Below are 20,685 nucleotides of genomic sequence, written 5' to 3'. Positions count from 1 at the left end.
CGTTATGTAATACATCATGTGCAGGTAATGCGTTATGTAATACATCATGCGCAGGTAACACGTTATGTAATACATCATGTGCAGGTAATGCGTTATGTAATACATCATGTGCAGGTAACGCGTTATGTAATGCATCATGTGCAGGTAACATGTTATGTAATGCATCATGTGCAGGTAACACGTTATGTAATACATCATGTGCAGGTAACACGTTATGTAATACATCATGTGCAGGTAATGCGTTATGTAATACATCATGCGCAGGTAACACGTTATGTAATACATCATGTGCAGGTAACGCGTTATGTAATACATCATGTGCAGGTAACGCGTTATGTAATGCATCATGTGCAGGTAACACGTTATGTAATACATCATGTGCAGGTAACTCGTTATGTAATGCATCATGAGCAGGTAACATGTTATGTAATACATCATGTGCAGGTAACACGTTATGTAATACATCATGTGCAGGTAACACGTTATGTAATACATTATGTGCAGGTAACGCATTATGTAATGCATCATGTGCAGGTAACGCGTTATATAATACATCATGTGCAGGTAAAGCGTTATGTTATACATCATGTGCAGGTAACGTGTTATGTAATACATCATGTGCAGGTAACACGTTATGTAATACATCATGTGCAGGTAACGCGTTATGTAATACATCATGTGCAGGTAACGCGTTATGTAATGCATCATGTGCAGATAGTGCGTTACCTAATGCGAGTAGGTGTCTCGCAAGCATGTAACACGCTATGTGTTACATGCACGCGTTGTACATTACACCGCGTACATTACATACATATACATTATTTACATATACATTTTTTACAGGTTATGCATACCAGATACCTTGTGTGCAGATATCGTGTTATCGCATTCAAAGTGTGCATATAGTGAATTGTTCCGTAATAACTTGTGGGCTGGTGAGTCATTACCAAATAAATCGTGTGCCAATTACCCGTTATCAAATATGTAGTATGATGGCGACGCGTTACGGGCATTACATGTGCAGGTAACGCGCTATGTAATACATCTTGTTTGTACAAGTGAAACGTTATCAAATACCTCGCGCTTGCACAGGCACCGGGTTATCAAGTAGATGTATACATCTTACGTGTTAAAGAGTAGATTGTGTGTAAGTAGCATGCTATCAAAAACGTCATGTGCAGGTGTTTTCGTAACCGCACCTCGCATTCCAAATGCCAATTTATGTTCACGAGTCAGCAATGTGTTTACCTTACGTGCGCAGGGCGCTGCAGTTCGTGCCTGAAGGCTGGCTGCGAATGAGCCTCCACAACGGCTCTGTGACGATGCTCGTGATCAGGCCGGACGGCCGCGTCTCCATCAGACAGCTGGGCGAGTGCGGCCACATGCCTCCTAACAAACTCTCCCTCACGTGATGACTTCAGTTTTGTGTATGATTAATATCTAAACATTGACCTGTGTCACGCTTACTACACAACAAACTCTCCCTCACGTGATAACTTCAGTTTTGTGCATGATTAGTATCTATAAACATTGACCTGTGTCACGCTTACCACACAACAAACTCTCCCTCACGTGATAACTTCACTTTTGTTTATTATTAGTTTCTCAAAACATTGGCCTGTGTCGCGCGTACCACAGAACAATCGATGCTCGTGATCAGGCCGGACGGCCGCGTCTCCATCAGACAGCTGGGCGAGTGCGGCCACATGCCTCCTAACAAACTCTCCCTCACGTGATAACTTCAGTTTATGTTATGATTAGTCTCTCAAAACATTGACCTGTGTCACGCTTACCACACAACAAACTCTCCCTCACGTGATAACTTCAGTTTTGTGTATGATTAGTCTCTAAACATTGACCTGTGTCACGCGTACGACGCAATAAACTCTCCCTCGCGTGATAACTTCAGTTTTAGTTATGATTAGTCTCTCAAAACATTGGCCTGTGTCGCGCGTACGACGCAATAAACTCTCCCTCGCGTGATAACTTCAGTTTTAGTTATGATTAGTCTCTAAACATTGGCCTGTGTCGCGCGTACGACGCAATAAACTTTCCCTCACGTGATAACTTTAGTTGTGTGTATGATTAATCTCTAAACATTGGCCTGTGTCGCGCGTACCACAGAACAAACTCTCCCTCACGTAATGACTTCAGTTTATGTTATGATTAGTCTCTCAAAACATTGACCTGTGTCACGCGTACCTACCAAACAAGCTTTCCCTTGCATGATGAGTTAATTTAGTAGCTCGTGATGTCTTTTAGATATGATTTGTCTCTTTAAACACTGACTTGTGTCGCGCATACCTCCCAACAAGCTCTTGTTTACACGTTAAGTTCAATGTAATACTGCAGTTCAGTAGCTCGTTACTAGTCTCGCCAAAAATCGATTAGAAACTTTAAATACTGCCGTTTCAGTATACGTATAATCTTGGTTGTACACTTATCATTCTCTTCATTCATGTTAGTGATAAGTTAAAAATTCATTCAAATTATTTTTGTTTCGATGTCCTCTGACTTGGCATCCTGCTCTCTGTTTTTGTTTAGTGTAAACATCTCAATCCTACAAGAATGTGACAACATTTTTGCCAAGTGCTAAGTTGGTCCGGCCAGCCTTTTTATTAATGATGGTATATGGTCCGAGATTGCTGTTGCTTCCGAATGAAATTTTTATCTAAAACTAAATAGGTAAACCTCAAAGCATGCTTGTGATTGTTCATGTTTTTCTTCTTCGAAATTTATGTTCAGTTTTATTCGTAAAATTCCGCTGTGTTTGAGTATCAATCAAGAGCTAATTTTGATATCGAGAATTGCAGATTGTGTGGGTTTAATGATGATGATTATAATTGTTGACGTAGTGTTCTTGGTATTGGTTGCCGTTGAATGTATTTTTGGTGACGAATGATGTTAACACAGTTATCAACTCCCAAGGTAGATTTTGTTTAGTGATATGCTATCGATTTCGGTTACTTTAATTTTTACAAGTTAACGAGTTGACAATTTGACATATGTTATCACTTACATCGAAATTCTATTTTGCCTTGAGATTAAGATATGCCGTGTTCGTGTTTTTTTCGGAACGTTAGTTTTTCCTGGCGTGTACATACGTGTTGCACGTCTTAATCCAATTTCTACGAGAAAATGGTAATAACTATTGCTCACATTTTAACGTATGATTAAAATGTTTGTGAATGCATGCATGGTGCTGAGGGATGCTGGAGTGGCTTTCACGGTAGTCGCCCACATCTTATTACGCTTGAGCTCTGCAGCTGTCATTTCTACGTCATTATGTATTAATTTTTAATTTTATTTAATCGAATCGCACACTTCTAGCAGGAATTATATCTTCATTCTCAAGTTTTAGGTTCCTGTGTAACATGCAATTGTTTTTAAGGCGCCTTCTCTCTCGCTGCTCTTTTCACCTGCGCTCACATTTATTTCTAAAATTTAATGAAAAATTCTGGTTATTATTGGAATGTCGTAGCCCCACTGGGCAGAATTGTCAATTCACCGCAAGGTTCGTTGTGTCTCAACTTCTTCTGATTTTTACCTGGCAACATATGGGCAATGTTATCTATAAACCCTTGGCAGATAACATAGCTAGGTTACAATTGAAGCTAAACTCTGTATAATAATAACTTAGTAAAAGTATACGGTCTGACAAGAGTTAATATTGCTCGTGCATCTGGTATTTATTTACTGGTTCTAAAATGACCTCTTGTTAGACGGAGTCAGTGTTATTGCTTCCTCAACTAAATCTGGTCTTGTACCTGTTGGCTTGCAGTATGTTAATTAGCTGTAAATGGCTTAATGAACTAGTTAGCTAACTATACTATGCATTGCAATAATCGAAAAATAACATATATGGAAGCGCTAAGAATGCCTATTAATATCCAACTATTTTACATACGAGTAGGTTTGCTTTGAATTGTATAAAGGTGCTGCCTCGACATGATAGCCTGTGACATGTGATAGGTAATCGTTGAGATTTCAGGACCGTGGAGCTGCGCCTCGCATGCAGATTCGGTGCAAAAATATTACGAATATTGCGACCGCTATAGTTTCATGCCTTTACCATATGATTGAATTTTTATCTTCATGTTCAGTCAATCGGAAAATCTATTTTCAAACGGAAATAGACTCTCACTAGAAGCTTTAATATGGCAACACTGCGTTTGTATTTTATACGTAGTTATACATGCCGTTCATAAAGAATTCTTTACTCTCGGGGCATATAGTTTAAATCTTTACTTATAAGTAAATTTTCTAAATAATTAACGACAAAGTCATTATTGTGCCTTTCTCAGTATTATTAACTATACAAACGTCAGGAAAGAATTTTAAACACGCTATAGCCACAATATAGATGTTTAATTATCGCTGAAGGCTACATCCTTGATCCACTGAAGGTAGTCTGGATTGGAGAGAGGTACGTAAAGGCCTGGGAATTCTTCAAGTCCACAGCCGTAGCCTTGGGACACCACGCCCCCCAACACAGAGACTCCATCCTTGTGGTCTGATGCGAAGTACACCAGGGGCCCTCCGGAGTCACCCTAATGCACCAAAAACAATTACTTTCTTATCGAAGAACTGAAAAGAAATACGCATGCTCGTCCTTCAAGAGATTAGAATAAGGGAAAACGGACATGTTTCCATACGCAATAATTTGCCATGAGAGGAACAGAAGATTCAGTATTTTGGAAGATGTATAGTGTTTTCATAGGAGAAGATTCGGTATATATTTTCACGCAAGTCCGCCGAGCGGGTCGCCTGCCGAAGACCACCACTGCCCGGATGCAATGGACCATCATGATTCCTGCCTTCCGGAACGTGGCCTTCGACACTTCTGGACAATCATATCTAAGCCGTGCGTCGAACCAGCCCTCGGTCGAACGGCCACNTTCACCACACAGTCAGAAGCTAATCTATGAGTCGTTTGTGAATGCACTGATGTATCATCAAAAGATTGCTGCAATGACTTGCTGATTATACTGAGAGGAAGGGAGGAAATTCTTCCTGGAGACATTCAAGAGACGACTGGATACGTTTTGAGCACGCTCCCGGATCATCCGTCTATGCCCTTTTTGCTTTCAACAATCAACATCATTTTGCATCATCAGGCTCAAATGAGGGCAGGTGCACGGTAGTAACGATCAACGTTATTCAAGGTTCTATGGCGGTGAGGTGACCTGACTATTGACTGCTTAAGAGACGATGGGCGACGAAGATGGCACATAGGCATATCCAGGGACGAGGAAGTCCTCAACTTCACATAAGCAAAATAGAATTGAATACATAATCTCTGTTGGTAGATCAGTATTGTGCTTTCTTGCATCATGCAAAATTACTGTCAACCAGGTTTTTCTTGGGCGGATAAAGAATACATGGCCTTGCTTCATTTTGCAACCATCAATAAAAGAGTATATAGAGTAAGCCTGTAAAAACTCGCGAAAATCAACCTCGCGAAACTTTTATAATGAGTGAATATTTAAGGAGGAGATGCGACAGGCCGCGAGATTAGTTTAAAACATAATCAGTAACTGATTTGAATATCAAAAAAAGGCGGTAGAGTCGGCCTCAAAAGCGGCGGGCGTAGATTCGTAAAGTTTGACAATCTGTCGCATTTCACCTTATACTCCAGAACGTGTGGTCATGAAGCACATCAAGCTGGAAATTTATTGCAAAAATTTACCAAAGCCTCGTGGTTCAAAGCGAACAGATCTGCCGTGTATCTGAACGGTACTTTTGACCTACCAAAAACTTTAGCGCCCCAACCGGTGATGGTGACGTTGTTGTGATGGAGGATGCGTCTGGCTACATTACCCCACGGCAGACATATTGGCATCACGCCCTCCTGACGGAAGTGTGTGTGGATGAGTTCTGAGTTCTTTTCATGTACTTAAAATATAAATTAACGCTCTGTGCCATTAAACATTTTTATTTTATTGTAAATCTAGCGCTTGCTCAGAAGTCAGGTTTCGGAATAACGCGATCATGTGAGAAAATGTCTGAAATCTATCGAAATATACCATATCACACAGAACAAATTTGTAGCCTCGGCGCACTCTGTGTCTGATGCGGTCCACCACTTTGATGAGCGCGAGGTCGTGGTAGGAGGAGAAGGTACCCTCTTCTTGGTAGCCGGGGTGAACCACCACGTCAGCAACCCTGTGGTCCTCGTGGGCGATGCTTTCCAGGGTGTTGTTGTAGTCGTGCTCAGCAAGACGAACCACGTCAGGTCGCCTGCGTTGGATTAACCGTTTATTATTTAAGTCATTTCAGTATTTAAGGGGGGGGTATACCCTCCTGGAAAACTTCCACATTTACTAACGGATCTTTCTGAAACATCACTCATATATGTAAAACCAAAATACAAGTACAAGAACATTTTGTTCGCATGATTTTTTCGAAAAATTAATAAAAAACGTGAAATTTATAGAAAACAAACAAAAAAGGGGGTACTGTAGAAATCTATCTCCTCCTAGGGTTTTCAAGCTACAACATTGAAACGCTTATCATTCGATGCGTAAAAACCATACCAATCGAGTAACGAAGCCCGATTGTTTATTTTTGCCTTAATTTTTTTACACACATTTTTCGGTTTTCTTTTCATTTTCTTCAAATTTTCCCCCCTCCCCTCCTCTTTTTGAATCAAAACTATGCAAAAATCTAAAAAGGGGCTTTGTTACTCGATAGGTATGGTCTTTACAAATCGAATGGTATATGTCTCATCGCTGTAGCTTCAAAACTCTAGGGCCTATACCTTCAAAAAAAGTTAAGAGATCGTAAGTTCATCAGCCAATCATTGATGGCCTTTCAAGCAAAATCCACCAATCATAGACAAGAAAATAGAGCGTAAGTACTTACGTTCACTTAGCAAGTTTTAAAAGTATGGCACTAGTAGGAGATAGGTTTGCCGTGACAATAAGTGTGAATGTTCAGGAGAGCGCGACAAAGTCCCGTCCGCATCGTAATAGGCACTCAAGGTAGCAAGGATACGAAAAAAACTAAACGTTTCTGGAGCTTGATTCCACTCAAGGATGGTGGGAGCGACTACATGCGCACCTCCTCATACCACGCCAAGCGGGTTACTGAGCTGCACCTCAAGCAAACACTGTATTTATAGTGCTNAGTTAACTAGAGTCTTGAAGTTCCTCGTGGAGGCGTGACCCCCCTAGGCTTGCCTGGGTCGAGCCATCGTGTTCTAGGCCCGGTGTCTGTGCCGCTTGGGGTGGCCCGTTAATGTATTAGGGCTTCCCCTGAAAGAGATACGCGGCTCTCAGGAAGTCGGCGCGTCTCGTGTTCAGTTTTGTGTAAAGGTCAATAGGTTTTAGAATTGTCGCGGGTCGACTATTTGAATAAATGTTTTTTAGTTAAGTAGCCGATGAAGTAGGTAGTTAGTATTTATATTTTTCCAAGTTTCTTGTTTAGATTGAATAAAATTTCGGGTTGAATTTTATTCTTGTTCCTTAGTAGGTCTTATTGTATGCGTCATCCTTCGTTACCAGTAGCATCTCCTGCCCGGGGACATTGAGCGTTGAGGCAGCTCTGTCATATTTATTAATAGTTACCCGCTCTCCCGTAACAACTCCACCTGTCAAATTCCAGTCAGAGTTTCTATCACCGGTCGCTTGGGCGCCTGTGAAGTACTTGGAGGAATGTTAGAAGAGGTTTTAATGCATAGGTATGACATGTGGTTACCATTGCAATGACGGCAAGGTGACTTGAACTTAAATTTACAATTGTTGGTAGTGTGATTACTGATTAGCAAAACTACACTTAGCACAAGCGTTCATTAGCCTCAACTTATCGATTTTCTTTTTAGGAGAATCGTAAGTCGGGCAAGTAGGTAATGAATCGTCAGCGCGCTTCCTGTCATGAGAACACAGGTTACACGTCGTGTGGACGCGGACATCAATCAGCAGCCATAACGGTCGCATCGACTGGTGCATCTTTAGGTCTGTGCGGTCTCACAGCATCCTTGCCTGATTTGACGCGCTTCTGCTCGATTTGTCCGACGTAACGTTCGGATGCTTCAAATATGTTTTCATTGATTTCCTGGATAGAAGGTTTACATTTTTTGGTTATGCTAACTAAATGAGATTTGAAATCATTCCTTAGGCCATTCCAAACAAAATATTGAAGGCGACAGACGTCAGGCAAAGCGACAGACGTCAGGTAGGAAACCGCTGACGCTAGATCGTAGCAGCTCAGAAAATGCACGATTGAATTTACGTGGCAACGTTGGAACCAGGATGAAGGTAAAAGTTTCCCTAATACGTGAACAGGTTGCCGCTGAAAATTAAGCAAGACTCTATGAAAATGTCACTCACGCACATGATCAAAGTGTACAGTGCTGCTTCTGACTTAAAAATCACTCACTTATGACTATATATGCGTATCAAATCATATAGTTGAGTATAGTCATATATTCAGTAGACTTAAAGCTAAAGTTTGCGACCGAAACAGTGGCCGTTCGCACCCGAATCTGCGAGACAAGTGGAATATTTCAGGTGGCTGCCCGAAAACGGCTTTTCTCGTCACGTACGGTCACGTCGTACTAGTATTGTTTTAGATATAACGCATTATGTAATACATAATGTGCCTTTATTGCAGAAAACAAAGATCAGAATGTCGGAAATAATTGCTGATGTAATCAGTTGTGCTGTAAACAAAAATTGTAACTACATATGAAGCTTCTAATAAATTTTAAAATTGACGATACAATTTTTCTAATTGGATGAAAAATTTTCTTCTTTATAGAAGTGTAACTCGCCATGTTTACATTCGTGAATATTATTAGCATGTTCCACTTGTAATAGCATTACTAATAATTTCATTCAATTCAACCTAGAATTCCATCAATAATGTTTTGTCCAGGAGCAAAGTTTCTTAATATTTTTTTCCTACAAGGTATGCATTACGTCCGTACAGTCGACTGATGATATCCTCAGTCACATTTACCAGAAAATTTCATTGCTCGCTCCACACTCTACCGGGCTTTTTACCTCAACCGCCAACCTGGCATAAATGGGATCGTGATGCCGACCATGCAAAGGGTCTCAGGATTTTAGGCAAAGATAATTCTTACCGCCAATTAATACAAATGATACTAATATTTTGAACTTATAATTATATTTTTATACGGGAGATATGGTTGACACAACACTCATAAACATAGTATGACTGATAAACATAGTACTCATGAACACATTAAAGCGTTCATTACCTCACCTACCATCCACGGATGTCCGTTCTCGTGAGCATCGAAGCCCCCAGTCACTCCAACTATAATAGGGAAATCTCCTAGTTGTTTCGCTAATTTGCTGTCACCATCGTCGGAAAATTTTCTTGGAGACCGCTTCACTCTCTGAAAAGGATTGGCATTATTTTTTAACAGAATTGAAATTAAGAGAAAAAACATAACTCAGTACTCACTGCGGTGAGTGACAGAGAGCGCATTTTCTCGTCGACGAAAACGTGAAGTCACGGACGGACAGATAGACGGACAGACCGACTAACAGACGGACAGACAGACGGCAGACATGGCGAGCACAATAGTGCATCTATTCCATAAATGAGAAAATGCGCTAAAAATGGCAACATATACATTTCTGACAGGCTTATCGGCGAGGTGGACGGAGTGTGTACTTCAGGCGACAATCTATTCTACGTGAAAGCTCAAGACAGACACAATGAAATGACTGATGACATTGGTTCCATCAGGAGCATAGAAATAGGTCAGAAAAAAAAACACTTGTTGTTGTCACCGAGCACCGTGTGAACAAGACTTATGATGCGATACACCATTCAGAGCGTAAGTTTTCGTTCCGAATTTCTTGATCGATCGCAAAAAACACCCTCTGTGTAAAATACAAAATATGTCTGTCAGCCCTGAGTCATAACGAGCCGCCTCTATAGATAAAATCTCTAAAATCTTCCCAGAGAAAAGCTCACCAAACGACCCACATCACTTTATAAGGGAGATTCCTCATACCTGTGCTCAGTACGATTTAATTCTGGTTTGAAAGAAAAAATAGTTATTGCTCTGTAGAAAAACAGCGGGCGAGCAGTTAACTCCTGGATCGAAACTAAGGCCGAGCAAGGGACCGGATTTATCGAGGAAACTTGTTCTATGATTCGATCCTTAAGTGGCATAAAGCTGTGACCTGGAGCTAAGGCGGCCTGAGTCTTGGGTTTAGAGTACATGAATCTACAACACATTCTTTGGTTTAGAGTACATAAAAATCCGTGGTTTAAATTACAGAAGCATTTTTATTGTAAAAATTTACTACATTATAACCGAAGTCTCTCACACTTCAATGAAGTAATCTTTCAAACAACAAGCGACAAATTCAAATAACGTTCCGTTCAAATTGCTCATGGTTGTACCAGTGAGAACTGTCAGTAAAGATCGTTGCATTAAATGCGTTCAGATGAATGTGGCTCCGAGGGAATTCATGCCCTGTTATTTTAACTCGAATAGCTCTCCATGTATCTAAATAGGTCAACATGCAGACATATGTTATACGCACTGTTCCGAGAGAGTTGTCCTGTGCATCCTGCCCTCCGGCTGTTGTTGGAGATCTTTTGCGTCGCCCATGCAAAGGACTAAGAACACCGCAAACTGTGACATGTACAGAAGCAAGAGAAATAACAAATATCTCATTACTTAGGGAAATCAATTATGCGTTTTAACGAAATGTATAGTGGATCGCGTTTTCTAACCTGCACATTGTCATGAACTAATATTACGAACAAGAATGACCGGCACTTAAAGTGTCCAATATTAAATATGTCGACATTATACAAATTTTTATATCGTAACTGTTTCATGGATTTGATGGATTAAATATCTCACAACCTCACAATTTTACTAATCGCAATTACAAGCTTTATGCAGATTAATATTCTTGAAATAATACAGGTAGCACAATCGCTCCTTATTCACTGTGATACCTATAATAAATGTGAATCATCGAAAAAATTTGTAAAACTTTTATTTGAGAAATTTATTCCTTAGCTTCTCATGAGAACATAGACGATCCGACTATCAAGCGCAACAACGTTTAAATAAGATCATTAACACTCACGAGGCTCGTTAGGCGGAGCAGGTACAGTTTTGCGCTGAAGGTTCCCTCTCGTTCCATCTATGAGTCTTTCTGTAAAATTTTCATTTATGACCTTCAACATTTAAATTGAATCAATTTTTATTTTAATATTAAGAGTAATAATATGAACCAAGATCAAATACCTCCGATGATAGTTTTTGAACTGCTGTCAACTAGCAAGACGCATAATAATTTCGAACTATTGTACTAGTATATTATATAGATTGATTGACTCCATCGCAGGCTGCGTCAACAAACAGAGCCTGCGCGCTATTGAAGCACTAAAAATCCATGAAAACTTCACCAAAGAAGCGATTTATTGTGAGCATATTAACGATTGGTGTACACTTTCGTCAGTTGTGATGTTTATTTTTTTTTACTAAAACGAGCGCACTGTCGTGGTGAATGAGCTCAATGCCGGTAGGCAGTCGGAGAATTTTTTGTTCGTCGTAATATGGACCGATTATCGACATTGAGAAATGTGAGATTCCCTCTTAAATATAAAGAGCCTCGATCCTCCTAGCTAGGGCCTCTATTTGATTATTTAAGTTATATCAATGTGGCCGCCTCGTCTCGCAGAGACGATCTTATTTGATAAATGAACTCTCATGGTTTTGCCCCATGGAACTTTGCCCAAGAGAGTTATTTGAAGTCTACCCTTTGCAACGATCACAAATTAAAAAAAAAACTCGGTCAGTAACCTAGATAATAGCGGCGTCTTCTGATACATGCAATTACCAAAATTGTATGGAAAAAATGAGGCGATATATATACATGGGGGAATTTTAATTATACCGACATCTAAAAAAGTTTAGTTTCTATCAAACCTTCAGAAGTTCGTTGCTCTGCTGCGTTTTGTTCAATCGTAGCCGCGATTTTTTTCTGTACACGCATTTTGTGTATTTATTATACAATTATTGCCGTGAATTCTGGTGCCATCATACAAATACATCAAGCAATTATCAAATAAAATGCATAGTAGACCCAATAATTTTATTTTATGAATTACTCTCTGATTTTTGCGTTTCCATTTAATTTGAGAAAAGCAATACGAGCACATACATGCACTCATTAGCTATTAGTTCATATTTTATTCTATTCAAAATTTGTCGCAAGCACGTAAATTCAGGTACACCGTTACATATGAATACGCTAAATAATTAAAAAATATTATATCTGCTGGACAAAAATGAATTAATTTATCCTCTCTGAGGAACACAGGGAATAAATTTCCACGGATCAATTCAAATCTGCATATCAAGGCATCGCATGCAAATAATTTGGGGGAGCAGCACCAAGTATATAAGGTTGTTTACATCACTTGTAAGGCTGCAGCCGCAACTATTACTGATTGATGTAACTTTATCTTACCTGTTTCTCTTCGGAGTGCGTTTATGAAAGATTTATTCCACGAATCGCTTATAATTTGTTCACGAAACAGCGTAGTTAAATTCACTGTTCAAATTCTTGGACTTGCATCGAGCTTTGTAGTATATATTGCAGGGTATATAGGCAGGAACTTTGAGCGATACCTGGAATAATTTGAAGCTTGTTACACGTCGGCTACGGGGCAGAATTAGCTGGAACTGCAGTGCGGTGCATTCTAAGTCTTCTTGGAATTTGTCCTGCCGAGTTCCGCGCAAAGATATCAAGCCGTTCATTTCCTCCTGATTGTATTATACTGTATATGTGATGATGTGCGCAGCTACAACATAACTTCTTTATGTTGCCAAGATATTTCTTTATCGGCAGTCGAACAGTGATGAATCCCACGTACGTTTCGAATGAGAATAGTTAGGTATTTATCGCCTCATTGCTCTAGTTAACCGAAATCTTGATTTTAGAATAAGTTAATGGAACTGAAACTGCTGTGGTTCGGTAAATTTATTGGTGTTAAGCAAGCATTATTTTAAAATTTGGCAGCCTCAAAGCCCCTACGATAAAAAGTTCCGATGACAGCAATCCAACTAGGATGTAGTGAATGAGCATTCAAGTTTCTACGGAAACGAGTGATCATTTTTTGTTCATTCATGAGTAGGTCATTCATTACATTCAGGATAAAACAAATTGTGTATGTACGAAAATATCAGAGTAATAATTCAAACGAACTCGAAAAATATTTTTTTCTGACGCAAATTCGATTGCCGTGATTTTGCTGTTGAAAATTGTTACCGGCGATAGGAAGTATAATCGTTCTACTATTGAGCAACATCAGGATGAAATAAGTGAGGCGGAAAAGTTCCGAGAATCAGAGGAACGCTTTGACGTGGCAACTCCCCTTCCAAGATTCACAACTTCAAAATGAACGTTGGTAAATCCTGTTTCTCTTTATATGGTATTTCATGGTGTCCGTTCCTCCTCGCAAAACAGCCCAGACAGCAGTTGCATCTTAGCTGCAACTCAACAAACAGCTGTTTAAATCCTTTGACCTACAGTTTTACCTCATGTATTATCCAATACGACTTGATGTCTGATTATCCGTGCTGTTGGCAGCATGAAGAAAAAATGTTAAAAAATATGTAACTAATGATATAAAAGTATTTTGTGCGCTCGGTAAATTCCATTAACTTGAAGATGCGATCATTTTATATACGAAAATGTTGGATGAGGTGCAGGCATTCGCACATACTAAATCGACGAACCCGACACAATAACCAGGCTCTATTTTCCGCTTTAGGAGCTTTGATGTATGCGAATACATGGCCTGCCAGCAGCAGGTTCTTGACGATGGGATGCTGGTCGCGGCAAGTTTCTTCTCCTCAGTCGCGCAGGTGCTAGCGAGGGGAATACACTTCGTTATATTCAGTCCTGCTCTTCTAGAGAATTAAAATGTGACGAATGAGTCACGCTTATCAAGACTAATTAAGTGACCAATAAAAATACAGATTTGTCTTGTTGATGATGTTATGAATGTCTTGCTAGGAAAATGAGAACAATTATTATTTAATACTGGTTGACATTATTCCGCACGTAAATAGCAATTAATACTTCAACAGAAGAGAACTTCCGATCGGAAGTTTTAGGGGAAATTGTAGGGAGTCCCGCTAGGATGTGGCAGTTGTGCGTGTTGGTGACGACGCTGGTGCACTCTGGGGGAGTAGTGGGGCAAGGTAAGCACCTGTTGAAAGCAAAGTCAACATCTGCTTTAACCTCATGTAGGATGTTGCATATACGGGGGCTTAACGTGTAGGTGAAAACATATTGACTAATTTGACTGTGGTATACGATATAATTAATGGTTGTAGTAAGGGATGAACTTGTTTAAGTCATGACTATGTTATTAATTTCATGTTTGGTGATGTAGGCTGATGATACATAAACGCGAAGACATAAAAGTAATCACCCTATTAGTCTCAATACAAATGTTATTAACGTCGCGGATGTTTGAAGGTTTGGTGTTCCCCGGGTCATCGGACTCCCCCTCCCTGTCGTGCACCATAACAAGGACGGGGCAGAAGGGGGAGTGTAAGCTGTCCACTCACTGCCCCTCCCACCAGCGAGTGGCAGGCGAGGGGGCCGTCAGTCAAGTGTGCGGCGTCAGCAGCGAACTGCCCTTGGTTTGCTGCCCTATACCTCCCGGTCAGCGACGTTCATATTTCATATTAAAGACTCAATTCTTCCAGATTTTTCGGAAGAGTTAATGAAAGATAACTTATGAAATATTATTATTAGACTTAAGCTTCTAATCTTCTTGAACTTCTTCTTTCTATATATTCTTTGATCCATAAATAGCCGAACTATTAATTTCGTGAATTTATAGGCCGAGGAAGATCTTTGCATGTTGTAGGGCTATGAACTAGGCAGCCTAGAGTGAGAGAATAATAGTTTTTTAGTAAATAGTTCTAAATTAATCTTTAAAATATACTAGTACAATAGTTCGAAATTATTATTTGGCTTGCTAGATGACAAGCAGTTCAAAAAAAGACCATCGGAGGTATGTGATCTTGGTTAATATTATTACTCGCATATTAAAAGAAATATAATTCAATTTAAATGTGGAAGGTTATAAATTAAAATTTTTACAGAGAGGCTCATAGATGGAACGAGAGGGAATCTCCAGCGCAAAACCGTATCTGCTCCGCCTGACGAGCCTGGTGGGTGTTAATAATCTTATTTATACGTTACTGTGAAGGATAGGTCAATCGCTTATGTTTTCATGAGAGGCCAAGGGTTATTTTTCAAAAATATTCTGCATAAGGCTTGCTATTATTTCAAGGATATTCTGTATAAAGCTTTTAATTGCGATTAATAAAATCGCGAGGTTGTGAAATATTTAATCCGTCAAATCCAGGAAACTGTTACGAGATGCAAATTTGTGTGATGTCGATATAATTATTTTTTGACAAGTCTTTCTTACTCATAATATTAGTTCCTGACAATGTGCAGATTAGCAGGCGCTACACTATATATCAATGAAACGTAAATGTGACTTCCCTTAGTAATGAGATATTTGTTATTTCTCTTGCTTCTGTACACGTCACAGTTTGCGGTGTTCTTAGTCCTTTGCATGGGCGACGCAAAAGATCTTCAACAATAACTGAAGGGGAGGATGCACAGGACAACTCGCTCGGAACAGTGCGTATAACATATGTCTGCATGATGACCTATTTCGATATATAGTGAGCTCATCGAGTTAAAATAACTGATCATAAATTACCTTGGAGCCTCATTAATCTGATCGCATTGAATACAACTATCTTTACTGACAGAAAATGGATAGAAATGGTGAGAAGGAAACGAGCACATGAATTTTTCGCTCGTTGTTCAAAAGATTACGTCATTCAAGTGTGAGAAACTGCCGGTTTTAAAATAGTGAATTTTTCAAATAAAAATAATTGTGTAATTTAAGCATCGACTGTTTTGCGTACTTGAAACCCCAAAAGGATAAGATTCAAGCAGCATTAATTAGCTCTGGCTCACAGCTTTAAGCCACTTTAGGATTGAAACTTAGAAAAAGTTTTCCCAAGAAGTCCGGCCGCTTACTCGGCCATAGTTTCGATCCAGGGGTTAACTTCTCGCTCGCTGTTTTTATACAGAGCAATAACTAATTTTTTCATTCACTCCAGAAATTAAACCGCATTGAGCACAAGTATGAAGGATCTTCCTTATAAAGTGATAGGGGTGTTTGGTGAGCTTGTCTCTGGTGAGATTTATCTATAGGGGCGGCTCGTTGCAACTCGGGCTGAAAGAGAAATGCTCAAAATTTACACAGAGGGAGTTTTTTGGCGATCGATCAAGAAATACCGAATGAGAGCTTACGCTCATGGATGGTGAATCGTATAATGAGTCGTGAGTGTTTTGTTCTGACGCATTTCTAAACACCTGATGGCAGCAACGTAAACATTTCATTGTGTGTTTTGAGCTTTTTCGTTGAATATATCGGCCCGTATGTTAAAAAAGACAAGCACTACTAACTAGCACTACGCACTACAAGCCGTAGTGCGACATGGAACACTATGCTTGGCATGCTAATTAGGGCACTAGCACTATGAAGTAGCACTGAGCACTACAAGCCATAGTGCAGCATGGAACACTACGGTTGGTATGCTAAATAGGGCCAAAAGCATAACGCGCACTACAAAAATCTGAAGTTTCCTACACACCGCACTTCACGACGACACTTCGGTATATTACACATTGTTTACTTCGTCAGCTATGGATCTGTTTGGCTTACAGCAAAGGCATCATCGCGTAAAAACCTCAGGAAATACATGCCATGAATATAAAAAAGTGTACCGCTTCAGTGAGCAACATGTTCTGACGGTTTGTACATGTAAAACATGTAAAACGGTTGTAAACACATGTTTACAACCATTACAACGGTGTAAAGTTGTTTACCAGTATTTAGAACGGTGTAAACAACATGTAAAACCTGACGGTTTTACAAATGAGATAGCAGATGGCTGACAACCTGACGGTTCTACCACTTCTTCCACCAGCGTAGGTGGTTGTACAGGGATTTTTTTGGGTAGGTGATACTACTTACACCCCCTGGAACCCCATGAAACACAGGATTAGTTTCGCCTGAATCTAATTGGTTCTTAATTTCCTTTTCCCATTCCTTCGCTTTAATTGGTTTGTTACCTGTAGCGGAAGTAGAAAATACTCTTCTTGTTTCTGACACCATGTTTTGTATTTTTTTTTATGGAGCCATTTTGAATTCTTCTGCAAGAACTTTCCATCCTTCTCTCTTTTGTTCGATGTCTTTGGTAAGCGTGGACTTTGAATATATGATGGGAAAGGTGCGCAGACGCATTGCGAATTTCAGCTCACCATCACAATTTTCACTAGTACCATTACCATCACAATTAGACATTTTACATCAATCTTCTGCAAAGAATGAGAATTACTTAGGGAATAATTAATTATTTGAGCACTTGACTATCATTCTTCAATAGACTCATAGCGTAGTGCGGCACTATAAAGTACTCTAACCGCGAAGTAGCACTTCAAAGTCTTTAATTCTGCATACGAATCAGTAGTGCGACACTAAACATTGTAGAGCTACTTCGAAGTGCATAGTGTCTGTGACGTATTTAGCATACCAGCAGGACACTTCGTAGTGCATAGTGCTACTTCGTAGTGCTAGTGCCATATTTAGCATACGGGCCATTGTCGCTTGAAATCAAGTCTCCGTCCACCTCGCTGAATTAACTGCCTGATAACTGGCTTAACTGGCTTAGTGAGAAATGTACATTCCACCGTATTTTTCTCTTTATTTCAATTTTGATCAAAAAATACCTACTGCCAATTCTTTTCAGAGAGTGAGGCGGTCTCCAAGAGAACTTTCCAACGTTGCTGACAACAAACTAGCAAAAAAACTAGAAGAAGTATCTATAGTTTCAGTGGCTGGGGGCATCGATGCTCCAGAGAACGGACATCCGTGGATGGTAGGTGAGGTAATAAACACTTTAATGTGTTTATAAGTGCTATGCTTGTGAGTCATGAGTATGCAATGTTGATGAGTGCTATGTTTATGAGTCATGGGTATGCAAGATGTGTCAGCTTCATCTCCCATGTAAAAAAAAGAGTTCAAAGTTTTTGAACATTGATATCATTTGTATTAAATTTATTGCCAGTAAGAATTATTTTTGCCTAAAGTCCAGAGATCTTTTGCATGGCCGGCATCACGATCCCATTTATGCCTGGTTGGCGGTTGAGGTAAAAAGTTCGGGAGCGAGTGGAGCGAACAATAAAATTCTCTGGTAAATGTGACTGAGGATATCATCAGTCGACTGTACGGACGTAATGCATAGCTTCTAGGAAAAAATATTAACAAAATTCTCTCCTCGACACAACATTATTGATGGAATTCTAGGTTGAATAGAAATAAATTCTCAGTTATGATATTATAAGTCGAGCATGCTGATGATATTCACGAATGTAAATATAGTGAGTCTCATTTCTATGAAGAAGAAAAATTTTCATTCAAGTATAAAAATTGTATCATCAATTTTTAAAAATTTGTAGAAGCGTCATATGTAATAACAATTTGTCGTTTATAGCACAACTGATAAGCCATTAATTCTGGCATTCTGATCTTTGTTTTCTGCAATAATTCATTGCTCGGCCAAGAATCGAAATTCATTAAATTTTCCGCATAGTTTTGGATTTCTCAATCTATACTATATATAGCGTGTATATTTCTCAATCTATGCAATTGTACACGTTAGATCAGGCGCTGCTAGTGATAAATAACTATCATAATTATTTCGCAGTTACCAAGATGAATAACAAGCAGATTTAATACGCAATAAACTATAAACATGCGCTTCTGTGGATGATTATTGGCCCGTAATGAACAGGCGCTGCTGGGGAGGCGTCAGGAGGGAAGTGCAGCCCTCACTTGGTACTGCGACGGCTCCATCATCAACGACCGCTGGGTGTTGACAGCGGCGCACTGCCTCAACGTTGGGTCAGTATTCATCTTAATTATTGATTAATTACTATTGATATTATGTTTTATATCGACATCCAACTTTATATCCTCACTACTACTTTCCTTACATAAATCATTTCGAGTTACTTGCCGCTAAGGTTCAGTCTGTTATGGCTTGTCAGGTTTGTCGCGAACGCAGCGTAATACACACCAATATGATGGTATGTCATACGGCCACCAAGTATGTTAAATGCTGAAATGATTCAAGATAATAAACGGCTCATCCGACACAGGCGACCTGACGTGGTTCGTCTTGGCGAGTACAACCACAACAACACCCTGGAACGCATCGCCCACGAAGACCACAGGGTCGCTGACGTGGTGGTTCACCCCGGCTACCAAGAAGATGGTACCTTCTCCTCCTACCACGACCTCGCTCGCCCAGCTTGGCTCTCCATTCAATTCCTATAGCGCCCTCTCCCCACGCACAGACACATATGAAAAAACACCTCTTTCTTGATATTTGGAATGCTGAAATTTGAAAAAGAAAGAAATCACAAATGAAACTCAATTTAGTAGTAGTATAGTATATTTTCTTCGGCATTGAAGAATAGGCCTGGACAGGCCTGTTGCCGATTCTTGTACTTTTCGTGACTTGTTTACAGATGAAAAAACCGGCCTCTTGGCTTCTTTTCAACGGACGACGGTTTGCAATCGTTTCTAGACTTTGTAGTTTGTTGTTCTGTAGGGTACTAGGCATTTCTAGACTAAACATATGCTCCTGCATGGCCTTGTCTAGTCTGTTCATGAACGCGTTCATACTCGGAGCGTCTACAAGTCTACAATATCTCAGGGACTTCATTGAGGCCACCACGCAGACGTCGATAACAGAGACTGGGAAACTTCATAATCTTCAATCTTTCTTCATAAGACTTGCCCTTCAAGCCTGAAATTATCCTTGTTGCACGTCTTTCAGCACTCACGACTATATTTTAGTCTTCCATTACGTTTCGGTGACCACACAGCATTTCCAAACTCTAGGTTCGGGCGCACGACTGAGAAAAATAACAGCTTCATCGCTTCTAAATCTAGGTAGAAGCGATGAGTAGCGTCTGATCAACCCAAGCAGTTTATTGGATTTATTAACTTGCGTTTCAATATGACTAGAACTCCCAGATCTTTTTCCACGCATGACTTTTCAATCATAACTCTCTCGTTGCAACCATCTCTGCGCAGGCTGTAAGCTTGCTGATCATTGTTCTTGCCGAGGTGAAGTAAACCAATATATATTTTAGCAGTTTTAACTGTTTCAGCAACATAGAATGGTAAATATATTTTTTAATATTTTCACTAGAAACCCAGGAGAGGTTAGAAAATCCAGATAAGGATGGAAAAATCCATCGCTGGGATCCGTGTGCTACACATGTTGTGTACAAATCGTCAACGAAACGTTCGAACTTCTGACTTCGACTTCGGACTGCTCCCCCCCCCCCCAGATCTTTCCAACGCTCCGGGTGGTATCGCCAAATTTGGGAACCACTGTTCTAAAATATTTGGTGCAATGCGACAGATTGCAAAACTTTACGTATCTCCGCATTCCGCTTCTGGTGCCGACTCTGTTGCCTTTTTTATATTCAAATCGGTCGCTGATCATGTTTTCGACTAATTACGGCCTGTCGCATCTCCTCCTTAAATAAT

At 39.9% G+C, this 20,685-nt stretch overlaps 2 protein-coding genes and 1 long non-coding RNA gene across 3 annotated transcripts in view; 1 reads left to right on the top strand and 2 right to left on the bottom strand.

Annotated features, from left to right (window-relative positions):
- Positions 1 to 7,195, bottom strand: part of LOC108673683 (clotting factor B-like) — a 12,120-nt gene extending 4,925 nt beyond the window's left edge. The window contains exons 1-3 of the mRNA XM_018161542.1: positions 7,182 to 7,195; positions 6,063 to 6,240; positions 5,752 to 5,851 (exon numbers count right to left, since the gene is read on the bottom strand). Of these exons, the coding sequence (XP_018017031.1) occupies positions 5,752 to 5,851; positions 6,063 to 6,240; positions 7,182 to 7,195 (292 nt within the window). The remainder of the gene's footprint in view (positions 1 to 5,751; positions 5,852 to 6,062; positions 6,241 to 7,181) is intronic.
- A 2,042-nt stretch (positions 7,196 to 9,237) lies between these two features.
- On the bottom strand, positions 9,238 to 11,154 carry LOC108673695. The gene is made up of 3 exons (XR_001930990.2): positions 11,091 to 11,154; positions 10,533 to 10,624; positions 9,238 to 9,367 (listed from the first exon to the last, which is right to left on the bottom strand). It is a non-coding gene; the product is annotated as an uncharacterized LOC108673695 (long non-coding RNA).
- Positions 11,155 to 13,883: 2,729 nt separating this feature from the next.
- LOC108673682 (CLIP domain-containing serine protease B9) lies at positions 13,884 to 19,458 on the top strand. Its single transcript, XM_018161541.1, has 7 exons — positions 13,884 to 14,218; positions 14,499 to 14,687; positions 15,134 to 15,202; positions 15,592 to 15,683; positions 17,870 to 17,998; positions 18,914 to 19,023; positions 19,281 to 19,458. Exons 1-7 carry the CDS (start codon positions 14,158 to 14,160, stop codon positions 19,456 to 19,458), a joined length of 828 nt encoding a protein of 275 aa, XP_018017030.1. The 5' UTR covers positions 13,884 to 14,157.
- Positions 19,459 to 20,685: the final 1,227 nt, after the last annotated feature.

Source organism: Hyalella azteca, unplaced genomic scaffold (assembly GCF_000764305.2).
Source record: "Hyalella azteca isolate HAZT.00-mixed unplaced genomic scaffold, Hazt_2.0.2 contig385, whole genome shotgun sequence".
Classification (NCBI taxonomy): Eukaryota; Metazoa; Arthropoda; class Malacostraca; order Amphipoda; family Hyalellidae; genus Hyalella; species Hyalella azteca.
This window is presented reverse-complemented; position numbering and strand designations above follow the sequence as displayed.